Below are 25,123 nucleotides of genomic sequence, written 5' to 3'. Positions count from 1 at the left end.
AAAAAAAAAATCACAAGGCTTATGGATTTTTGTTTTATAATTCCAAAATAGTCCATTACTGAACTTTAGCTATAGAAACATACTCCTGACATACATGCCATTATGGAAATCACTAGTTTCCAAAGAAACCTGGAGTCAAATTCTGCTCTCAGATGTGTATGTGCAATTCCCAGTTACTTCAACTGGAGTTGTACACATGCATCAGAAGGCAGAATTTTGACCTTACTGAAGGAGCACAGCATTACAGTGACAGTATTGGCACAACATAGGTTTATTCCTAAAGTGAAACCAAACTTGACATAAAAATGTGTAATTCTCCAAGCAAAATACCATACTTCACCAAGGTAACTTCATTTCTTCTTTTGAAAAGCAACACACTAGAACTTGTAATAAAACCCCCAAAACCCAAGAGCTTTTCAAGAAGGCAGAAAGGATTGAGGAAGTGTCTGTTTGGACATTTGACATACACCATCAGATTGCCAGACACACTACCACCTAATCATCTGAAAGTTCTAAAGAGCGGGGGAAAAAAACAACAAAACCTTTACCATAGATTCCTATGTTCCCTCTTTGGGCTTGTCAATACCAGCAAAAAAAATTAAAAAAAGATAGCAAATTTATCCAGTATTGTTTAGTCCTGCTCAGAACAGGTCTGATGGTAAATTAGAGATCTGATTTTTGTTACTCTAGGCTCACCATATCAATACAATATTATGCTTAATGAAAGGTCCATTGCCCCTTTAGAGAGGGAATGGTCTGGCATGCTAAAATTGCATTCCAGACCAGTCAAGGGCAGGTGTGCTACAGAGGCAATGGGCTCAGTGCATTTCAGGTGACGAAATGCCTTGCTTTACTCGAGACTGATCTCTGGAAAGCTACAGAGCAGAACTGAGGTTTGGAAGTTTGTGTTAGATTGGAACAAGGAAATGAATAGAAAATTGATTAAGATTTTGTCAGGAAAAACCTTGAAGGAAAAAATGAGATTTACTTTTAAGCAACATTAATCTACCTGGACTGGTTCTTGCTGTTTAAAAACAGGGCCAAGATCAGGCAGAATAAGCTTGACGTACTCTTCTTTGGTGCACTCCTCAGCAATCAGCAGAACATTAGGCAAAACAAAGGGTACCATATCAGGGTTCACAAACTCTGAGGTCAAGTAAGGCAAAATTCGCTGCACTATAACACGCTAAGAGAGAAAGACAAAGAGGTGTGGTTGCTTTGCATTGCAATAAAATACTATTTTCTAATTTTATTTCAGCAAAGATTTTTTCGTAAAAGTCAGGTTTATACAATAGTAGACAAATGCAACAATCAGTTCTGAACCTTACTTTAAGAGTAAACTCGAGTTTTATATACTACAGTGCTTTCTTTTCTGTTTGTATTTAAGACACAGTCTGTCCAAATGGACCCTCAATCATCTTATTTTAATGTCACTTAAAAGCTATTATAAAACTTAATGAGGCTGTTTATAGGATTTAAAATCATGAATACAAATTAAGGAAGCCACATACGATACCATTTTTCTTAAAACTAGATAAAGAGTTATTAGCATAAAATTTAGCTTTTGCAGGACTCCAAGGTTCATTAGCTTTGAAGCCTGTAATCCCAATACAAAAGAAAAGTGCTTCCCTTCCTACAGCTGACCGCCACCTCCAACCTTTGGTTCTACTTCTGCTTGCAAGAATCTTGCAGACATACCTAGCCTGGATAAGCATATGATAAATGGCCACTGATGGTGATGATTCTAGAAAGTCTATTCATTGAGATGTATTTAACACTGATATACTACCATCAACTGAAATAGGGGGAAATAAAAATTGAAGGCTGAAAAGCTTCCCTGTGTCTTCCTGCCTTCTCCTTCATAACTCTTGGAAACTTTGTCCAACTCCAAAATGTCACAAAAATAATTAATCAATGGAGAAAAGTGGTAGGTAAAAAAAAAAAGACATTACTCAACATTAGATCTTCCTGCAGTAGGATTGTACTTGTATTTGTAAATAGTTCAAAAAGAAAGTTTAATTAAAGATGAAGAAATTTAATCACATTGGTCACAAATGTTATTCTATTATGTGGTAAACAAGGATTTTTTCCCTTCTTATTTTCTTTGGGACTACAAAAACTAAGAAATTAACAAAAAAGGGAAGGGGATGGGGCCAGTGTTATCATACCATCTGCCTGCCATACAGGAGAAGAAATTTGGACCGACAGTCTCTAGCTTTCCATGCTGTCTGTAAGCATGAAAAGCACAATGGGCCAAGTCCCCTTTGGGAAGAAAGCTTTGCATCATTCAACAATAGAGAAGCACCGACTAGCTCTAAAAAAAAAAGAGTTCAGTCGGTCCAACTGCACTGGAAGGATGGGGACTACTTCACAGAGCCCTGACACATGGGGATTGTAAAGCAATGGAAAGGGGGAACATAGGGCGGAAGAGATCTGTTCCGAGTGGGATGAACCCAGAGGAACTCTTCAAGGAAAATTTCGCTACCATGAGAGTTCAAGGTTGCCATTTTTTCTTATCTCCAGGACTATCAGCAGCTGCAGGGTATTCCCACATAAAACAAGTTTGTCATACTTCATCTTCCTTACTATGTTCTACCAATCCCACTGCAGTCCAGTATAGAACGGAGGTGCATAGACGCCAATACTCTTCATTTAAAAATATTAAAAGATAAAGGAAAACAAACCTTAGGCAGTTTTGGCAGAACCTTTGGTAGCCCTTTAAAAAACTGTGATTTCTGAAGATTATCCCTTTGGAATAAAGAATCAAAATATTGAAGTGTCATTGCCCCAACATCATCAAAGAATGGTATCTAAAAATAAAAGATAAAAAAGTGTGATCTTGGAGAGAAACCACCACCAATGCTATTGTAAATGTAACATATGTAAAATAATCATCTAATTTACTCTCTCAAATGCATTATAAATCAACAAAACATTTATAGTTAAGTGGCTACATCTAATAAATAGAAAAGTACATTTTTACACAATAAGTAGTATTGTGACTGACAGGTAAACTTCATCATTAAAACAACTAACTGCTTGAGCCTAGCTTTTTAAAAGAAAACATAATATTTATATGGCTGATATGGTCTAACTTGGTTTATTTTATATGGAGGAGAATTATTTTTTGCATTACAAAAGCTCTAAGAATGAATACAAATTTTAATAAACGAGCAAGCTTACCAAGAAGTAATGTATACTTATTACTTCTACATTATTAGGCTACTTCCTAGACTACCCAGCCTGTGGTTACCTCCCTGGGAATTTACAGCGCTGCTTTGATACATCAAGTGAATGTGACAGTCATAAAACAAAAGGAAAAGTAGTACCTTTAAGGACAACTAACAGAAAATAACTAAACATTTTTTTAAAAGTGCATGTTATTAGCCCTGTTTCTTGCAGCTACAGTATTTTCTAGGCACTCACCTTGGTCATTTGATCTGCATCTGGTCTGACTGCAGGAGCTACATTTAATAGTAGTTTTACATGTTCGCGTACTTCCTCTGGTATATTCTGAAGGGTAGTGGAGCCTAAGCGACTCAGCTGTACAAATAATTCAAGTACATGATCCATGAATACAGAAAATTCTGCACACTCATTATTTTAAGACAATTGATTTGATGACTTTTTAGTTCTACTTTAATTAGGCAAATTTTATTAAATGTAATTTTTATAAATGAGAGAATCTTAAGCTGTGGTCATTCCTATCTCTTATCTTACAGTGTCACTGCATGCTGGCACTGGTTTAAAACTTGAGTTTACTAAGGCCATGTCTACATGTACAGTGCTGCAGCGGCACAGCTATACTGATACAGCTGCACCACAGCAGTGTGTGTGGTGAAGACTCCCTATGCCGACGGGAGAGAGCTCTTTTGTCAGCCTAATGAAACCATCTCTGCGAGCGGCAAAAGCTATGCTGTCAGGAGAAGCTCTCCCACTGATATAGCACGGTGCACACTAGCGCTTATGTCGGTGTAACGTCACTCAGTGGGGTGGAATATTTATATCCTGGAGGAAGGTTAGTGGTAGTGTAGACATGAGCTCTGTAGCGCTACAGAGCTCAACTATATGGCTCCCTGGCTCTTTAACAGTGCATTGTGATCTGTATGTCATGATAGAGCATTAAACATGACTAAGGGCTTGTCTACACTGGTAATTTACAACACTAACTTTCTTGCTCAGTTTCAGTGCTGTAAAGCGCCAGTGTAAACAGTGCACCAGCGCTGGGAGCTATGCCTCTCACGGAGGTGGATTTTTAGAGGACTGGGAGAACTCTCTCCCAGTGCTCTGCCATGATTACACAAGATACATCAAAGTGCTGCCACGGCAGCATTTTAGCGTTGCCAGTGTAGACAAGCCCTAAAGAACATCAGTATAACTTAGCATCTCTTCTCTTCCTCCAGCTCACAAGAGGTGGAGAAAGAAAAGTTAAATCTCTTTTTCTCTGAAGGTAAGTGAGGGAGGGCATCTTTCCAACTCAACTGCTGGGATGGGAGGGGAGGGAGGGAGGGAGGAGTCACCCACAATTTCTCACCTATGGGTGATTTTATCACCTTTTATTTAAAATCAGCAATTCCCATGTGGTGGCTAACACAGTTGTTCATTGTCCTGTGGTTGCTATCCTGTTTGCTCTACTCACAGTCAGAGTGGCACATCATATGTCTATCCCATATTAGCAGCATACGGAGGGAGACATAAGAAGCCCCAGGCAGAATGTCAGCACTAGCAGTTTCTTCAGGCAATCTGAATGATGCATCTATTTTTATTCCAAGTATTTCGTAAAGACTGATTTTAAAGAGGTAGCATGTATGACGTGACCCATGATTGTAACTACATTTATATTGTAGCTCTCAATGTCGTGTACTACACTGAGATATCAGTTTCTTTTCTTTTTTAAAAGTAGCAATTGCTTTAAAATCTTGAGACATTTAAAAAGTGAAAATCAAATTCAGAACATATTGCCAAGTATAGCAGATACCTGATCCAGCTGTCTACTGAAACTTTTATAAATATCTTTCTTGTTGACCTCAAAAATAGGTTTCCCTTTATTAAATACTGCATAGGTGACAGCTCCTAAAGAGTACATGTCACTGGCAGTCTCGCAGCTCACTGAAAGGATGTATTCTGGTGCCAAATACTCAGGATTTGGAAGACACAAGGATGGCAAGTTTGGGTCCCATTCTTTACATAGGAACTTCAGCTGTAAGAACAACAGTGAAAGAAAATATAGTGGTTGAAGAATGTAAATGGAAAATTACTCAATAAGCAGCAAACAGTCAAATTCACCATGAGTAAAACAACAGGGACAGAGTGAAGCAAAACTGAGGTCATGGCTTTACAGCGCTGTAACTTTCTCGCTCAGGGGTGTGAAAAAGACACCCCTCTGAGCGCTGCAAGATACAGCGCTGTAAAGCGTCAGTGTAAACAGTGCAGCGGCTAAACCCCATGAGGATGTGGAGTACTTGCAGCTGCGACTACACTCACACTTCAAAGCGCTGCCACGGCAGCGCTTTGAAGTTTCGAGTGTAGCCATACCCTGACTAAGGGCTTGTCTACATCACAAAGTTGCAGCGCTGGTGAGGGGGTTACAGCGCTGCAACTTAGGAGGTGTACACATCTGCAGGGCATCACCAGCGCTGCAACTCCCTGTATGCAGCGCTGGCCGTACTCCCGTTTTGTCTCGGGTGTAGAGGATCCAGCGCTGGTGATCCAGCGCTGGTAATCAAGTGTAGACACTTACCAGCGCTTTTCTTGACCTCCGTGGAATAAGCAGGTATCCCAGCATACCTGAGGAAGCCTCTCTGGTAATCAAGCAGGTCTCCTTCCCCCGGTTTTGCTCTCGCGTTCCCGAACCCCCGAGCAAGCAGGTCTCTTCCCTGCGGTTTGCAGGGGGGTTCGGGGAACGCACAGAGCAAACCGCGGGGAAGCTGGTCTCCTTCCCCGGTTTGCTCTCGCGTTCTCCGAACCCCCGTGCAAGCAGGTCTCCTTCCCTGCGGTTTGCTCTCGCGTTCCCCGAACCCCCGTGCAAGCAGGTCTCCTTCCCTGCGGTTTGCTCTCGCGTTCCCCCGAACCCCCGAGCAAGCAGGTCTCCCTTCCCTGCGGTTTGCTCTCGCGTTCCCCGAACCCCCGAGCAAGCAGGTCCTCCTTCCCTGCAGTTTGCTCTCGCGTTCCCCGAACCCCTGAGCAAGCAGGTCTCCTTCCCTGCGGTTTGCTCTCGCGTTCCCCGAACCCCCGAGCAAGCAGGTCTCCTTCCCTGCGGTTTGCTCTCGCGTTCCCCGAACCCCCGTGCAAGCAGGTCTCCTTCCCTGCTGTTTGCTCTCGCGTTCCCCGAACCCCCGAGCAAAGCAGGTCTCCTTCCCTGCGGTTTGCAGGGGGGTTCGGGGAACGCAAGAGCAAACCGCGGGGAAGCTGGTCTCCTTCCCCGGTTTGCTCTCGCATTCCCCGAACCCCCGTGCCAAGCAGGTCTCCTTCCCTGCGGTTTGCTCTCGCGTTCCCCGAACCCCCGAGCAAGCAGGTCTCCTTCCCTGCGGTTTGCTTCTCGCGTTCCCCGAACCCCCGAGCAAGCAGGTCTCCTTCCCTGCGGTTTGCTCTCGCGTTCCCCGAACCCCCGAGCAAGCAGGTCTCCTTCCCCTGCGGTTGCAGGGGGGTTCGGGGAACGCAAGAGCAAACCGCGGGGAAGCTGGTCTCCTTCCCCCGGTTTGCTCTCGCGTTCCCCGAACCCTCCTTGAAGCGCTCAACAGCGTGCAGTGTGGCCACATTCTAACACACTTGCAGCGCTGGTTGCTGTACGTGTGGCCACTCTGCAGCGCTGGCCCTATACAGCTGTACTAATACAGCTGTAACAACCAGCGCTGCAAAATTGTAGATGTAGACATACCCTAAGTGGCTATATAAGCTAAATGGGTATGCTTTGAATGTTGCAGATATCACACCAAGATGATTCAGAATTATAAAACTTGATGAACATTTCAAAGAATGCTATACATATTTAGGCACAAATTAATCTTTGGAATAAAGAGCTACAGAAAATATGCTACCTGTTTTACTTTAGGAAATTAAATGTATTTTTGGATAAGACTCATCAGTAATCCGAAGAACACTGCACAGGGAGGGTAGCCCTGTCCACTGGGCTGTTATTGGTTCATCTTGGTGCCAAGACTGGTTGGTGACCTGCTGCTAGGGGAAAAAGTGGCGTCTTCCTGTACTGACCTACCGGTAGATGTATATGCTGTACTCTACACAGACAAACTCCACATCCAGATACTAATTCCCTGAACTATTTAGTCCTTGTTAATCCACTCTTAAGTTTCTTTTGAGCAACAACTATCAAGCATGTAGTAGTTCTGCAACAAATGTGCATGGGGCTCAAGGATGAAATCACACTCGTTCTCAAAGTACAAGGAATTTTTCACTGACCACTATACTAGGATTAGAACCCAATCCCTAGTCTAAGGAGCCAGCTCAAACTCATTTTCAGTTGTGACCCAAGGCAGAATTTGAACCTAGACCTCCAGAAATAAAGGGTTGATGACCTATCATGTCATATAGCCTCCCCGCTATTTAAAAAAAATTAAAAAAAATAAGGTGTAGAGAAATTAGTAGGTGATACAGCACTAGAATTAGAAGATCATGCAGCCTACTTCAGACACTATCTGCATCTAAAGTAAAAAGCAGACAAAAATAAAACCTTATTACCTCTTGTTCAGATGGATTTGTTGACTGAATACAAAAATCAAATCCCATAATTTTCCATGCTCCACTTTTATTCAAAATTATATTTTCAGGAGTAATGTTTCCATGGACCATTTTCACACTGCTGTGCAGAAAGGACAAACCTTCAGAGACCTGTTAACAAGGAAAGATTATTTTTTGTAAATATTCTTTCAAGACACTTGCAAAAATATTTACATTAATTATCACGTGTCATTTGTCACAGCAAAGTCTCACTTCCCATGCTCAACTGGTATGTGTTAATTGAGAAACCGTGAAGCCAACCTACCACAAGGAAGAAAATATTTCAGACTAAAATCTTTGAAAAAATTAAACATGCATCAAGTAAACAAATTCAGGTTGAGAACTTGCTCATGGAGTTACTAATGCCAAGTTTAACTATCAAAGGGCTTGAAAAACCCACTTGCCCAAGGATGAATAGAATGTTCACCAGATGAGCTGGCTGAATGGGGAGCCACTGGCTCCTTCTCTAGAAGAGAAGGAACAACAAAGATGCAGAGCAGCGTATGTGCTTGTGCTCCTTTAGCAGACGGGAAGGTGGGAACAAAATTGCCTATGCACAGCTATATTTTAAGGAGAAGAGGGGACAGAGCAGTTTACTTTGTTCTTTTCACAGACCTGTGTGGGGAGGGGCAGTGTGAAAGAGCAGTGGTTGGAGGCTGCTTTAAAAAAAAAAAACCAACAACTAACAAACAGAATGGGAGGATGAAGCAAGGAGTAGTGACCCTCTGTGCCAGAGCTCATTGACAAGGGGAGAGGGAGATAGCAATAGAGTGCTCACAGGCAGAAGGGCTCCTGAGCATCTATAAAAGTAGTAGCACAGGGGAGGGCAACCTTTTGACCTGAAAGCCACATCGGGGTTGTGAAACTATGGATGGCCAGGTAGGGAAGGCTGTGCCTCCCCAAACAGCCAGGCCCCCACAACCTATTCACCTCCTCTCACTTCCTGCTCCCTGACTGCCCCCCTCAGAAATCCTGACCCATCCACCCCCTCGTTCCTTGTCCCCTGACCGCCCTTTGCCGGGACTCCCCTGCCCCAACCATCTCCCTGGGACCCCCTCACCCCCCCCACACACTCTCTCTGTTCCCTGACTGCCTCGACCCTAAGCCACACCCTCACCTCCAAACAGGCCCCCTGGGACTCCCATGCCTATCCAACCCCCTCTTCCCCCATTCCCTGACCCCCTCAACCTCTGCCCCGACCCCTATCCACACCTCCGCCCCCTGACAGCCCCTCTGGGACTCCCACACCTATCCAACGTCCCGTCTGCCCCTGAGACCCGTCGTCCCCCTTATCCAACCCCCCTTACCATGCCGCTCAGACCAGCAGGAGCTCGCAGCCCTGCTGGAGCCAGCCACTCCGCCCAGCAAGAAAGGCGGGCCAGAGTGCTGAAGGCGCAATGCTCTGAAGCTGCAGGGAAAGGGGGACAGCAGGGGAGGGGCTGGGAACTAGCCTCCCCAGCTGGGAGCTCAGGGTCCGGGCAGGATGGTCCCGCAGGCCAGATGTGGACCATGGGCTGTAGTTTGCCCACCTCTGTAGTAGCAGGAGCAGCATCAGGTTGGGGGATCATCTATTCACTTAAAGACAGAGCACTGACTGAATTATGTGAGTGGCAGTGGTACGATTGGGGAAAGAAAAAGGCAAATTTAAGTCTGCCACCCATATCAAATTTATTTTAAAAAAGACTAGAGGCCACAAAGCTAAGACTCGCAGAAACTGACATCACTCTTAATTAAAAAGAAAGGCGCGGGGGCGGACTAGAAGGGAAATGGTGAAATGTACAATTCTAAATTCTCTAGTGAGATTGGGCAGAAACAGTAGCAATCCAGAGCATTCCATCAAGCATTCATCCTTTCCGCCACTCGGTTTTTAAAAGGGTCTTCAAAGCATTGTGGACTCTCTTCTCATAATTATTTCATTTACTACATGCTCTTTTGAAGCTGGGACCTGCCATACAGCAAAATATCCATGACTAGTGTTTGCTCCAGTTTCTTTGGTTCATCTCTTGCCCTTTTGAAATTAAAAAAAAAAAAAAAAAAAAAAAAAAATCACCTGTGGACCATAACGTTTGACAAGTAATCTGAACACCAATGATGAAGATCATTAAAAAAAATATTTTTGAACCATCTCTGCATTAGTGTTTGAGCAGGGGTAACTCCAGGCTGAAACCTTTTATTTAACTTAAAATCAACTATTATAAAAATATACAATCCCCTGAAAAACTGTATGTAATGGAACTGATAGCAAATCCTTGAATACCTCAGTGATAAACAGCACCGCTATAATGTAGTCTGTCTGGAACTAACACAGGGTTCTGTGCCCTCACCTTACCTTTCTCCTCCAAGAGATGGATTTACACTAAATAGTTCTCTCAAGGAGAAGAAAATAGAACAAATTTGCCAAAGATGGCAAGAGGAAAAAACAGTATGTGGTTAAGGCATTGGACAGACCCAGACTTAGGCTATGTTCTATTCTCAGTATTACCACAGACTTCCTGAGCAACCTGAAGCACGTTACTTAACTTCTTCATGCCCCAGATCCCTCTCTCTTACATAGGGAAAATGGTTCCCTCCTCAAAGGACTGTTGTAAAGATAGATTCATTAATGTATTTAAGGTGATCATACTATGGTGATGGCCATTATAGAAAAACGTATAAGTAAATTAAAAAAAATTAACACTAATATAACTGGGTTTATAGACTTAAATGGAGTTGAATGCACTTACATGAGCTGTGAATTTTTTTAAAAAAATCTTATTAATCCTGAATGCTCTGATAGAAAGATCTTGTGCTTTTAGATAAATAATTCCAGAATTCCTAAGCAAACTGTTACACACATGCTTATCTTTACCCACAATTACTCACATAGGTAAATATGTGCAGAGCTGTTAGCAGGATCAGGGCTTAAGTTTGTAAGCCAATACTAGACATGCAGAAAAAAATATAAAAGATAAAACCATTAACATACCTGAAGCAAGCCATATTTGGTTTCCACATCATAAAGTTTGTATTCCTTAATATCAGATGGTAAAGCAGAGGGTAGATTGTCCCAGTTGCCAAGAACATTAGCTAAACTTGCGAAGACTGGTTCTGTACAAAATGCCAGGCAATCTCTAAAAAGGGAAGAGGTACCCAATATATCCAGTAAATACATTTAATAAGCTCTTAGTCATGATTTTGAATGACAGAAAATAACTTTCACATGATATATCACCACAATAATCACTATTACTTAAACCATGCTGTATGTCAGCTTTTGAAGAACAGATCTCAAATATTTTAATTCTGTAACAAGATGTCTTAGGCCTGGTCTACACTACGCAGTTAAACTGATTTTAACAGCGTTAAATCGATTTAAAGCTGTACCCATCCACACTACAATGCACCTTATATCTATTTAAAGGGCTCTTTAAATCGATTTCTGTACTCCTCCCCGAGAGGAGTAACCCTAAAATCGATATTAACATATCGGTTTAGGGTTAGTGTGGCCGCAAATCGACGTTATTGGCCTCCGGGCGATGTCCCACAGTGCACCACTGTGACTGCTCTGGACAGCAATCAGAACTCTGATGCACTGGCCAGGTATACAGGAAAAGCCCCATGAACTTTTGAATTGCATTTCCTGTTTGGCCAGCGTGGAGCTCTCATCAGCACAGGTGACCACGCAGAGCTCATCAGCACAGGTAACAATGCAGTCTCCTGAGAATAGAAAAAGAGCACCAGCATGGACGGCATGAGAGGTACTGGATCTTATCGCTATATGGGGAGAGGATTCAGTGCTAACAGAACTCCGTTCCAAAAGACGAAATGAAAAAAATATTTGAAAAAATTTCCAATACCATGAGGGAGAGAGGCCACACCAGGGACTCAGTACAGTGCAGAGTGAAAGTTAAGGAGCTCAGACAAGTCTACCAGAAAACCAAAGCAGCAAACGGAAGATCCGGATCAGGGCCGAAAACATGCCACTTCCACGCTGAGCTGCATGCAATTTTAGGGGGCTGCGCCACCACTACCCCTCCCTTGTCTGTGGATTCCGAGGTGGGGGTTATAATCTCAACCATGAGTGAGGATTCAGAGGATGGGGAAGATGAGGAGGAGGAGGAGGAAGAGGAGGACGACCTTGTAGCGAGCACACAGCACTCCGTTAGCCCCAACAGCCAGGAGCTTTTTGTGACCCAGACAGAATTACCCTCCCAGCCCTCCCAAGCCACTAGCCCAGACAGTGATGCCATGGAAGCGACCTCTGGTGAGTGTACCTTTGTAAATATAAAACATGGTTTAGAAGCAAGCGTTTTTTAATGATTGATTTGCCATGAGGGCTTTGGATGCATTCACAGCCAGTAAAGTTACTGCAAAAGTTTGTTAACATGTTTGGGGACGGAGCGGAAATCCTCCAGGGACATCTCCATGAAGAGCTCCTTAGGTACTCCAAAGGCCTTTGCAGAAGGTTTCTGGGCAAGGCAGCCTTGTTCCGTCCACCATGGTAGGACACTTTACCACGCCATGCATGTAGCAAGTAATCGGGTATCATTGCATGACAAAGCATAGCTGTGTACGGTCCCGGTGATTGCTGGCATTCAAGAAACATCCGTTCCTTATCTCGCTCTGTTAGCCTCAGCAGAGTGATATCGTTCATGGTAACCTGGTTGAAATTAAGGAATTTAATTAAGGGGACAGAGATGGCCATTTTCCTACTGGGCTGTTGCTTAAAAGAAATCCTTCCTTGCACGTAGCAAAGTTGGGGGAGGGGAGGAAGGATAGCGCTGAGCTTTTTAGTGTTTGGCCAGCAGGAATCTTCCCAGCTAGCAGCCATGCAGGGTGGGGGGGGGGAGAAGGGGGATGATTAGCAGTGATCTTCCATGATACCAGCCATGCGGTAGGGGGAGGGGTAAAGCAATCCTAGAGAATTGGATTGGGGAGGGGAGGGGAGGGGAGGGGAGGGGAGGGGTTGGCGTCTGCTGCTGCTTGTTAACAGGGAAGAAGCATCAGAGGGCACTGTGTATATGAAGGCTGGAGAAGCTGAAAGACAGTGGCTTACCATGGCCACATGCAAGCTGAATTGTGATGCCTGGACCTGCGTCTGTCAGATCTGTAACACCAGAGCCGCAGGCACTCAATATAAAAGATGCAAAATGCGACCTTGTAGTGAAATCACATGTGCTATGTAAGGTGAATAGTGTTGTTCACTGTGAAAGAGTATAACTATTGTTCTGTAAAATGTATCTTTTTAAATCCTTCTCTCCCTATTTTCCCTCCCTCATGCAGCTGCACATTTTTCAAGCCTCCCTACTCCATCCCGAAGGCTAGCTCAGATAAGGCGGAGGAAGAAGAGGACGCGAGATGAAATGTTCTCTGAAATCATGGAAGTAACCCGCAATGAAAGAGCTCATCTGGAGGAGTGGAAGGATGTGGTAGCAAAGTACAGGAAAGATGCCAGTGACCGTGAGGATAGGAGGGACGAACGTGAGGATAGGAGAGACGCTCAAGATGAGAGGTGGCAGCAGGAAGATCAGAGGTGTAGGCAGGAAGATCAGCGGTGGCGAGATGTAACGCTGGAGCTGCTGCGTGATCAAACTGATATTCTCTGATGTCTGGTGAATCTTCGGGAAGAGCAGTGGGGTCACAGAGTGCCGCTGCTGCCCATGTTTAACCACCCTCTGTACTCACCATGTTCCATATCTTCCTCACCCAGATGTGTAAGAACACGTGAGGGAAGGCTTTGTGCACCAGCCCACTCCACCCCCCGTGGACAGTCCAACCAAAAGGCTGTCATTACATTGAAATGTGCTTAATGGCCTTTTCCTTCCCTCCTATCCTCCTCCCAAACCACACCCGGGATACCTTGTTAATTCTCTGCCTCTTTTTATAATTACTTTTTAATAAAGAATACATGCTTTTTAAACGATAGTGACTTTATTTCCTTAAGCAAGCTGTAATTGAAGGGGGAGGGTCGGTTGTTTACAGGGAAGGAGTCAATAAAGGGGGGGGTTCATGAAGGGGAAAACAAACACAGCAGTCACACCATACCCTGGCCCGTGATGAAACTTGTTTTCAAGGCTTCTCTGATGCGCACCGCTTCCTGGTGAGCTCTTCTAATCGCCCTGGTGTCTGGCTGCGCGTAATCAGCGGCCAGGTGATTTGCCTCAGCCTCCCACCCCGCCATAAAGGTCTCCCCCTTACTCTCACAGAGATTGTGGAGCACACAGCAGGCAGCAATAACAAAGGGGACATTGGTTTGGCTGAGGTCTGAGCGAGTGAATAATGTGCGCCAGCGAGCCTTTAAACGGCCAAATGCACATTCTACCACCATCCTGCACTTGCTCAGCCTGTAGTTGAACAGCTCCTGACCACTGTCCAGGCTGCCTGTGTATGGCTTCATGAGCCATGGCATCAAGGGGTAGGCTGGGTCACCCAGGATAACGACAGGCATTTCAACATCCCCAACTGTTATTTTCTGGTTTGGGAAGTAAGTCCCTTGCTGCAGCCGTTTAAACAGAGTAGTGCTTCTGAAGACGCAAGCGTCATGAACCCTTCCTGGCCATCCCACGTGGATGTTGGTGAAACGTCCCTTGTGATCCACCAGTGCTTGCAGCACTATTGAAAAGTACCCCTTCCGGTTTATGTACTGGGTGCCCTGGTGCCAAGATAGGGATATGGGTTCCATCTATTGCCCCGCCACAGTTAGGGAATCCCATTGCAGCAAAGCCATCCACTATGACCTGCACGTTTCCCAGAGTCACAACCTTTTGTAGCAGCAGCTTAATGATTGCTTTGGCTACTTGCATCACAGCAGCCCCCACAGTAGATTTTCCCACTCCAAATTGATTCCTGACTGACTGGTAGCTGTCTGGCGTTGCAAGCTTCCAGAGGGTTATTGCCACTCGCTTCTCCACTGTGAGGGCTGCTCTCATCTTGGTATTATGGCGTTTCACGGCAGGGGAAAGCAAGTCACAAAGTTCAAAGAAAGTGCTCTTACGCATGCGAAAGTTTCGCAGCCACTGCGAATCGTCCCACACCTGCAAAAATAAGCGGTCCCACCAGTCTGTGCTTGTTTCCCAGGCCCAAAATCGGCGTTCAATGGGTAGAGCCTCCCCCATTACCAGCAGGAGCTCCAAAGAGCAGGGGCCCGCGGTTAGGGAGAATTCAGTGTCCATGTCCTCATCACTCTCGTCGCCGCGCTGCCATAGCTGCCTCCTCCTCGCCTGCCTTTGCAGTTCATGGTTCACCATAGACAGCACGAGAACGCGCGAGGTGTTTACAATGTCCATGATTGTGCTATTGATCTGAGCAGGGTCCATGCTTGCTGTGCTATGGCCTTTGCTTAGTTCACCCAGGAAAAAAGGCGTGAAATGGTTGTCTGCTGCTATCATGAAGGGAGGGGTGAGGCTGTACCCAGAACCACCCGCGACAATGATTTTTGCCCCATCAGGCACTGGGATCTCAACCCAGAATTCCAAGGGGCAGGGGAGACTGCGGGAACTATGGGATAGCTACGGAATAGCTACCCACAGTGCAACGCTCCGGAAATTGATGGTAGCCTCGGACCATGGACGCACACCACCGAATTAATGTGCCTAGTGTGGCCGCGTGCAATCGACTTTATAGTATCTGTTTTATAAAAGCAGTTTATGTTAATTCGAAATTACCCCGTAGTGTAGACATAGCCTTAGAAGCACACTGGAAGTCAGAAGGTGGTATTGGTCAGAGTAAGGCATTTACTACTCTGTATATAGTACTAAAAGCGTGCATAGTGTTTGATAAAGAATACAAATATTTTCCCTGTACTGAGCCAACACAAGGGGAGTAAAGTAAGAATTCATGTACAAGTTGCAGGATCAGGCTTTTAGTTAGGACCAGGACTGATTAGATTCTGAGTAAAGCAGCCTTTGTGTACACCGGTCAGCCATAAACCAGAACATTAGGGTCAAAGCCCATGAGACCAAAGTCAGCATCAAACTAGAGCCTTGTTAATAGCAGAAGGCACAGAAAATAACTGAAAATAAAAAATTCAGCAGAGCAGAGAACATGTGCTGTCCAACAATTAATGAAGCAATTCTTGACTATTTAGTGGCACTACAAAGTATACAATTTTTTTTATGGCAAAGGTGCTTGAGAAACTCATCAGAACGACTCCACAATAAACAGCGTTACTGCATCTTCCTTACTCTCTCCCTTCATCCCTCACCATGTCCCCACCTCCTCTTTCCCTCTGTGTTTTCATTTCTCCTCTAACATTGTGTTGTAATGTTCACATACTATCCTCTCAATAAATGAGGTTGCTCCCTGTGACTATGCTCAAAACAGCTCTTCATTTCACCTCTTCCCTGTCTCCCTCTCCCTTAGTGGCTGTAAGCGGAGTACACATGTATGTGTAGACAATTACAAGCCTTCCAGCTACTGTCAAGGAGCAGGGGATCATGGTGACTCTTAACTCTCCATATCAATCTCACGATGACAGCAAGTTTGCTGTCCACACTGCCTCACAGGTAGAGGTTTCAGGTAGCATAATCATACCATTCTTAAGACCCCTGGAACAGCCTTAGCAACTTAAGAACCGTGGGTTAAGTCTCAATTGTTCTAAAGTCTACAGGAAAAAGCTTTAGCTAGCTGGTAACACTTGAGCCTGCTGTGAGAAAGAACTAGCAGGTTATATATAAGAAAATACGAATACTGCCTCCGTCTGAGCAAAGAAAATTGAAACGTAAGAAAACCAGTCAGAATATATTACTCAGGGTGATGAAGTCTCATGCAAGAAAAGAAACTAAATATTCGTTGAGTCATTCAAAAATATCACAGTGAACACTATGTAGTAGGACAAAACTTAATGGATTGTACACATCAGAAGCCAACGAAATTGCTCTCTAAAGCACAATCAGGCCAAAGAAACAAAACTAATGAAACATGAAAGATCCTTGCTCATTACCCTCAAAGACTAAGAGTCATAGCTTCAGTTCTCCCTACCACTGCCTTTGTGAAGACGCAAGAATCCTAAAGCAAAATACAAGCATCAGAAAACCCAACTGAAGATGCTCAACCTTGGTGTCAGTTGGCTTCCAATTAAACCAATGCATAGTGGTTCCTCCTGACCCTGCACTTTTTTTTTTTAAATATAAAAAACAAACGCCCTCTGCAGAAACTCAGTTTTGTACTGACCCACTAGGTAAGACCAGAACAGGGGGATGACAAAGTCATTCAATCTTTTATTCCTATTCACCAACAAAAAACAGATTTAAGTGCCTGGTGATACTTAATACTGTTCCAAAACAACAACTTTAGCAAAACTCCAACTTGTATAAACCAGGAAATACAGGAGTTAAGGTACATGCCCATGTAACCTTAACTCTACTCTCATTGAGCAAAGACCTATAAGTCCATAGCACACATTCTTTCATTGTACTGAACAAGAGCTATCTATTCCTGCCTCACTCTTGAACACCTAGCTTACTCCACAGAAAACACCGTATCTGCTAAATTTTACAATCTTTACTCATATGCACAGGATGCCATCTAATACTATCCTTTCCTCTTACCCTTCATCTCCCACCTAACTGATGACAAAGTCAGAAGACACCTGGGTCCTGCTACTGACACAACCCACACAATGCAGTGCTGAAATGAGGCATACCGGATCCCTCAGGGTACATAGGCAACTATTTCCTTAGATCACAGTCAGGGGTCAGGCAAAGGGATTCACACACTTCCAGAAAGTCATGACTCCCACCCCAGATCTCCTATCATTATCACACCTCTGCCAAGCTGGGCCAACATTTAATACACCTACATCTACCCCTACTTTCGTACTCCCAGGCCACCATTTCAAGTTCACCGTCCCCTTCCTGTCCCATTAAGACACTAGCACTTGGGAAGCCATCAGCATGTAATACGTTGCTCCCTGCTGTCTGGTGACCTCTGAGGGTGCATATGTATCACAGGCAGCAGCTTACTGGAGGAATGCATGCTTCCTTGAATTATGTACCCTGTGCTGTACACTGAACCAGGCCCCATACTGCCACTATGAGTCGCCACTTAGCTGGAGCCCCCATCTGCTTCAGCCAGGCTTCCCCGGCCATGCCTTTGACCCACCCACTCTACCTCCCCTGCAAGTCAGCCTTCCCTCCCCTGCAAGATATGGCATATACCTTAACTTTGTATTTTCTGATTTTCAGAGGTTTAGATTTGTGTTACCTTAAAATCACAGCACAGTCACAGCAGAGAAGGATGTGGGGCTGACAGGTCCCCCCGCTTGGCACCCACCCTACATATCACCCTTCCCAGTGTTCCATCCCTCATCTCCATCTTCTCCCCTGACCTGAACCTCCCAACCCCTCCCCTCTCACACTTACCCCAATTAATCCTCCCCGCCGCAAGCCCAAGCCCCTTTCCCCCATTCCTTCTCTTTTCCTCTGCCCCCTAGCGCCACCTCCCAGCATGCATTTGCATATACAATTATTTTCTTTTCAAAAAATAGTCTGAGCACTTTCTGAATTTTCTGCTGTACTCAGACGACATTTCCCCAAAACAACAAAAGACCTCTTTGACAAAGGCAGATTGTAGCAACATGACTATATTTCATTTCCAGATTTCCATCAAGGATGGGTTCCAGATTAAAATGTCTAGGTGTTGCTCATATTCAATAGCCATAGCAGGTCCCATTCAGCCATCCAGATCATGTGAAAACTGGCTGACTAGTAACTCACTTGGGTACCATGCACATACACAAGATAATCAGTTTTGTGCATGTGTTTTAGGTTCAAGCCTGTAGAGATTAATTTTGTTAAACAACACTTTCAATACTGCTTCCCCAAAGGAGGCTACATCTCAGGAACGTTTTGATGAAACAATCCCAAATTTATATCACTATCCCTACCCCAGCACCCCATAAGGCACACTAACTTCCAAGGGAAAGTGAGTAACTATGTAGATCTACAAGAGCACTTACAAGAACTGACCTCAAACCATAAAGTTTTCTCAACTCTTAACTATCCAGGAGCTGGCACGTGGCTATAATTTTAATTTTTTTAAGCATGGGTAAGGTCTCCTGCTGTAGTTCAGGCAAAGAGAGTGGAAAAGGACTGAGGAAATGATGGTGGAAAAACATGGCTTCTACTTTGTAAAAATTCATGAATAATGATAAAAACACTAAATCAAAACCAAGAAAAGCTCTCTGCTTTGGCAGTTACTGTGACTTCAGCCCTCTTTCAAGTATAATCATTAAAACCTTGTTTTGCGCAAATATTTTAGCAATTGAAGTAAGTCACATACTGTACCTTCAACATCTGTGAATAATATCAGAAAAAGTGACCATTTGGGCAACAGTGCAACCAGAACACGGTGGCATATGACCTATTTTTATTTATTTTGTCTAATTGCCAAGTCCATATCTTTTATTATTCCTCCATGTTTTTCCAAATGCTCCAGACCTCTATATCCAGCAAAAAAACAATTCTTACAATTTTACTAAAATTTACCTGGATTCTTCTAATGGATGTTGGACAGTAACTAGTCGAGGGTGTCGAAGCCTTGTTAGTTGTTGAACTCCTCGCTTTAAAGAATCAATAATCTGATCCTTTTCAAATTTCTGATATTTGTCTATTAACTTTTTATCAAAGACGAAAACAGCAACTTCCTAAAAATAAGCAACAAAACTCAGTCAGTACTACCTACGCCACACAGTAAAGTTAATATGATCCATCAAAGCAGAAAGTAGTCCGTTATACATCTATAGCCAAATGCTACACCAATTTATTTCAGTTACAATCAACATGATTTTTTTTATCTCAATTCAAGAATATATTTTTCCTGAGCCAGTAAACTACTGCTACATACTTTATACAAAATAATGAATTGACTATTACCACAAGCTTGTGTTAATGGCATAGGCGCCAACTCCGTGGGTGCTGTGAGGCTGGAGCACCCACAGGAAAAAAAATGGTGAGTGCTGAGCACCCACTGGCAGCCCACCTATCAGAACCTTCCACTCCCCCCAGCACCTCCTGCGTACCCGTGGCCCCATGGTTCAGTGCCTTCCCCTCCCTTCGCCTTTTGCGGATCAGATGTTTCGTGGCATCAGGAGGCACTGGGGGGAGGGAAGGGGGAAGGAGCGAGGGCGCAGCACACTTGGGGGTGGAACGGGGTGGGAAGAGGTATGGTGGGAGCAGGGCAGGGATGGATAGAAGCAGGGTGGGGGAAGGGTTGGAATGGGGGCAGGGCCTGGGGGAGCACCCCCTAGCAGATTAGAAACTCGGCACCTATGGTTAATGGTACCAGCACTACTTATGCAATTACTAAGCAGCACATCTGAAGACAGCAACTGGCCTGATTTTAAATAAATGGGAGTTTTGGATACTCAGCACCTCAAGATCAGCTCAGGTATTGGTAATTTAAATAGTTTGAGAATACACTTATTTATCTAAACCCAGGGCTGTGAGTTCAATTCTTGAGGGGGGCCATTTAGGAAACTGGGGTAAAAATCTGTCTGGGGATTGGTCCTGCTTTGAGCAGGGGGGTTGACTAGATGACCTCCAGAGGTCCCTTCCAACCCTGATATTCTATATTCTATTCGTTGGAATGATGCTTTATGATATACATTTTTATTTTTTCTTGAGCACATTGTAGAGAATGGAAAGAATAAATTTTTTCCCTAAACAATATTTTCCTCAGTGGTTTTTTTTCCCCCTCAACTCTTTTTTAAAAAATTACTCAGAAGAGACAATGCAAATTCTACTGATTTCAAAATATTTTGCTGTCTCTTAAAAATTAATCTGGGGGAGGATTACCTAATTTGATAGGTCGTATTCAACAAAAATTAAGGAGTCTGATAAATAAGGATTTTTGCTAAGAATATTAAGGGGAAATAAGAAGAACACACTATCTCTGGAACTTTTTTTGTGTTATCAGGTGGCCTGGACCTTGCTCCCAGTTGTGATGTATTCAGCAATTAAAAGGTGAGGGGGTTACTTAACCTTGAGCCTTTGCTTCCTGACTCCCAATGTCCAAATAAAATAAAAATTCATTAACTGAATTTCTATTCCTTGTACAGAAGGAAATATGTTCATAAAATATAAACTAATATAAAGCTAGAATTCATATTATTTACCAATATTAATTTGTATCCAAAATGCTAGGTTTCAGCCCAAAGACAAGACAAGGAGGCAACTGTTGGTGTAAATTTGGGCACAAGTGCTATTTTACTGAACATGCATATTCAGCATGTCAGCCTGCTATGCAGCAGGAAGTCACACTCGCAAACAGCACAATGCTAATAACAATTTTCACTACATATATAGACAAAGCAAAAGCAGCAAAATGACCTTTGCAGTAAGTTATGTGAATAAATATTACATTTTATTTGTCCATATGGAAGTTATTTATAATGAACCCACCCCAGGTCTGAGGCATCAAAAAAACCAAATCAAACTAAAAACAGTTTATGCGTATTTAAATACTGCAGTAAAGACTTATGTTGCCCCTCCCGCCCTCCAGAAGGGTCAACTTTATTCCAAGGAACTGCAGTGGGCACACAACTAATCTGAGTTTTAGTGATATTACAGTTCAAGCAATATGTCCTATACTTAAAATGGGAAATACTACTAGAATTACTAATATCTCTAAAACAAGCATGAACATTTTAGGTGCATCCATTGTTCAGATTATTTCAAGCAATCCATTGGGCGAAAGAGCATACAGTGTTGGTTATTTAAGATGAGATAGACTTTTGCATCTTCCTCTTCCATCCAGCATGATTCTTTGAGATATCTAGTAAATTAATCTCAACAATCTGCCATTATGAGTGCCTGGAAACCATTACCATTAAACAAGAAAATGCACTATATATATAGTTCTTTCTAAAGAAAATTGAAACAGTTGTTTGGTCCCATAACAGTTTCTTCTCTTCATGAAAAGTTCTTATGAAAAAAGTTAGTCAAGCTAAAAGACAAAAATAGTGCTATATTTATTTACAAAACTGAGAGTAACATCTTGTAAAGGCTTACATAGGGGTTTAACATTATGGACTCCAAGTAGTCCCACTGAAACCATGAAGTCTTATTTCTTTTAATACTAAAAGAAATTCAAGAATATCCTTGTTAACTGCAAATCTTTGTATGCTAGCCACTTCTCATCTGCTACAGTATAATTGTTTTTCTGACTAAATCTCCTTTCAGTTTACTTCCACTCAACCATGAAAGATATCCCTCATTAGAAAACAGCCTTCAGTGCCACAAATGGCTCAGGATTTAAAGCTTTTAAAGTAATTCACACATTGTTTGCTGCCTTCAATTTTTACATAGCAGAGGCCTTATATAATATAGTAAATCAATACTATGGTACCAGTCAAATTTGCCTAAAACTTCCTTTTTCATTAGTTATTTTGTGTTTGCACTAGGATTTTTCATACCTGTAATTCCCTAACACACACAAGATCTACCTACTGTATCGACAGCAGAAACTGCAGTGTACATAGAGCTTACAAGGTTCTAATCACTGTCAGAAGGAGCAGTACACACCCCCAAGCTCTGCCTAAACTGCAGATACCACCAGAAGAGTTTGCACACATCTGCTAAGAATTACAGATCTGTAGAAAAGACCTTAGTTACTTTCTGACTGCCTCTCATCTTTTAGCCTCATAAAGCAAAGGGAGAGAAAACAACTGTGTTCTTTTCCGGAATACAGTTCAATAGCTCAGTGTCATTCACAATGAAGACCAAAAACACTTGAGTTTCTCATAGCTGATCAAAGCAATTAACCCCTTCACAAAAGCAGTACAAGACATTCCTCTAAATCAGGGGTTCCCAAACTGCGGTATGCATACGTCTGGAGGTACTTGAGACATTTCCCAGGGAAGTGGAGGGAGGGAGTGTTACACAAGAAAAAATGTGTAACGGTGGATTTTATTTTATTTATTGCATTTTTATAATAGGCTACTCAGATGAAGTTTTAAACTCTATGGGAATTTGTTATATAAAATACAGTAGTTATTTTACTTCAAGATGTATCAATGAGAACACAGATACACAGAGATGCTGACTTATAGAGCCCTCTCACCTTCAATCATCACACAGCACAGGTTCAGTTAGCCAGCAACTGTCCAGTCTAATTGAGCTCAGAACTTAGGGGTTGTTTTTTTCAGTTGTATATGTCACACTATAACTCTATCTGTATGTAAAAATGAAATATGGACAGGTTGTATTAAGAAGAACACAATGTATAAGTGATGAGAAGGGCAAGGATATGTGGGCGGCTAGTAGATCTGGAATTATAATAGCAAGTTATTCATATAGTCCTTTTCACAGACTCAAAATGAAAAGTTAAAAACAAACAGGTGCCTATCATCTTATATATTTGTAAAGGCCTAACTTAAAGGATTATATCCTATACACATTCAGAGACAATTTCATCCACTTCCAACATGCAGTAACCATTGGAAAAGCAGCATGATTGCTATACAATAGTTTAGGGATAGGAAGTGAATGGCATATTTTATCCAGTTATAAAACTAGATAAACATGTAGGTAAGCAAAATATAACAGACTTCACTGAAATTTGGTCAGACACTGGGATAACACCAGCTAGTCACAAAAGAAATTATAAACTGAATTTTATTTAATGGTCAGCCTAGGCCCAAAATAAAAATACAATTCTTTGTTTATTACTTTCTCTTTCTGTTATAAGAATTTCTGCATTGAGCAAAGGTGAATGGAAGACTTCAATTGATTATTAAAAATTAAATGAGAAAATATAAGCAACAGGAAATTCAAGTTATGTCAAGTATATGTCTAAATAATAGACACCATGACACAGAGATGGATGCATTCCTTAAAAGAAGACTCTTCTCTTTAATATAAAATTCTGTAATTCACAAAAACTTTCAGTGATTATGGCAGAGTTAAAAAGCAATGCCAATCTTCTTTCCAACCAGCAACAAATAAGAGGTCAGAGTGGGGAAAACAAATGGCTTCAGAAGTTTCCAGGCCCGTCATTCAAATAACTAAAATGTCTGTCTAATCTAGAAAGCAAGCCATTAGAGAGAAGGTTTAGGTGATTGGGAAAAGATATTTAAAGAAAGGAGACAAAATAAACCAACTAAGGGGATGATAATCCAGAAAGATGACCAGCTTTTACCAGAGAGCCTTCAGAGAAAGAGAATTTACTGTCAAGCAAAACTGGAAATCTGTCTTTTATTTTTATAACCATATTAGGAAAAGTTATAAAGCAGCCTACAGTCTAGAAGTGATGAAGCAAAGACAAGAACAACATACTATATAAGATGGATATGTTTTAAGTCCCCACAGAAAGGCTCTAATGTAGTTGCCAAATATTTTATAAGGGTCATTTCACGTTAAATCTCCTTGAGTAGTTGCAAGATGACTTAATTTTTAAGAGACAAGTAGTATACAAGCAGTAAATAGAAAAACTCAGTCCAACACATTAAAATAATAAATTCTGAAATTTTTTTTTTGGCTGCTGTATAACTGCTTCATAAAAATTCAGCTTCTACGCCAGATACTCTTCTTCTGGAAGATTTCACTCAAATTTGACAAGTAATTGTCTTGAAAATTGTTCAAGGTGTTTGTTGAGGACTTCACTTTAACATATTGTAAATACTAGTGTTAAACATTTGTTTTTTTCTTTTATGCTGATTTTTACCCAATATTTTTAAATATAAGTAAATACAATAAAATAGATGTGTGCCATTTTCCAGCACACAGCCAAGTGTGAACATATATAAGATGACTAGTGACTGACACCTGGATCTCCACACGAACCAGTACAGCATTTCTGGTTTCTTTTTTTGCCTGTTTAATGATGCCTTTAACATTATCTGAGCATTAATACTTGGAAGTAGTAACAACAAATGTGTTTTAAAAGGTAAAGAAGAAATTGTCCATAATATTTTGGGTATTCTCTGATTGCCAGAATAAATCAATACTTGTTGCAGTTTTACATAATTTCTTTGCTGAAATGCTATAGAAAACATTTATCTTTATAGGACTTTACAGGGACATAAAAAACCAAAACTCACATACAAAGGAGTTCTCTCCTAAACCAATAAGGAAGTTTCTTTACAATAATAAAACTATTACAGTTTTAGATCTGCAACTGTTGTTTCTACCATAGCATGGAGGCAAAGGCAATTGTGAATATTTTAAAGATTCATGGAGATAAAAAACCTGAACTTTATGGCATTTAGATTAAAATGCAAATTGAAAGCAAACCCCTTCATTACACAAAGTGGTATATAACCACATTAATTGCAGACTGCACATGAGCACAGCTTTGTTTATGTCTGGATGCACATTAAAGTGCTATATTTGTTTTTATTAGCTATTTAAAAATGAAGCACTCTTTGTCCAGAGTTTTTTAAATTTCATAATGGAAATTGATTTTTGAAGAC

The 25,123-nt window shown here is 42.2% G+C and overlaps 1 protein-coding gene across 2 annotated transcripts in view; it reads right to left on the bottom strand.

The window, feature by feature from the left end:
* SCYL2 (SCY1 like pseudokinase 2) overlaps positions 1-25,123 on the bottom strand; it is a 71,076-nt gene that overhangs the window by 24,104 nt on the left and 21,849 nt on the right. Inside the window, exons 3-9 of one of the 2 annotated variants that reach the window (XM_050934705.1) lie at positions 19,200-19,357; positions 10,700-10,844; positions 7,696-7,845; positions 4,979-5,200; positions 3,427-3,543; positions 2,685-2,810; positions 1,010-1,186 (exon numbers count right to left, since the gene is read on the bottom strand). In XM_050934705.1, the coding sequence (XP_050790662.1) occupies positions 1,010-1,186; positions 2,685-2,810; positions 3,427-3,543; positions 4,979-5,200; positions 7,696-7,845; positions 10,700-10,844; positions 19,200-19,357 (1,095 nt within the window). The remainder of the gene's footprint in view (positions 1-1,009; positions 1,187-2,684; positions 2,811-3,426; positions 3,544-4,978; positions 5,201-7,695; positions 7,846-10,699; positions 10,845-19,199; positions 19,358-25,123) is intronic. The other variant, XM_050934714.1, reaches the window with a different exon arrangement.

Source organism: Gopherus flavomarginatus, chromosome 1 (assembly GCF_025201925.1).
Source record: "Gopherus flavomarginatus isolate rGopFla2 chromosome 1, rGopFla2.mat.asm, whole genome shotgun sequence".
Taxonomy (NCBI): Eukaryota; Metazoa; Chordata; order Testudines; family Testudinidae; genus Gopherus; species Gopherus flavomarginatus.
This window is presented reverse-complemented; position numbering and strand designations above follow the sequence as displayed.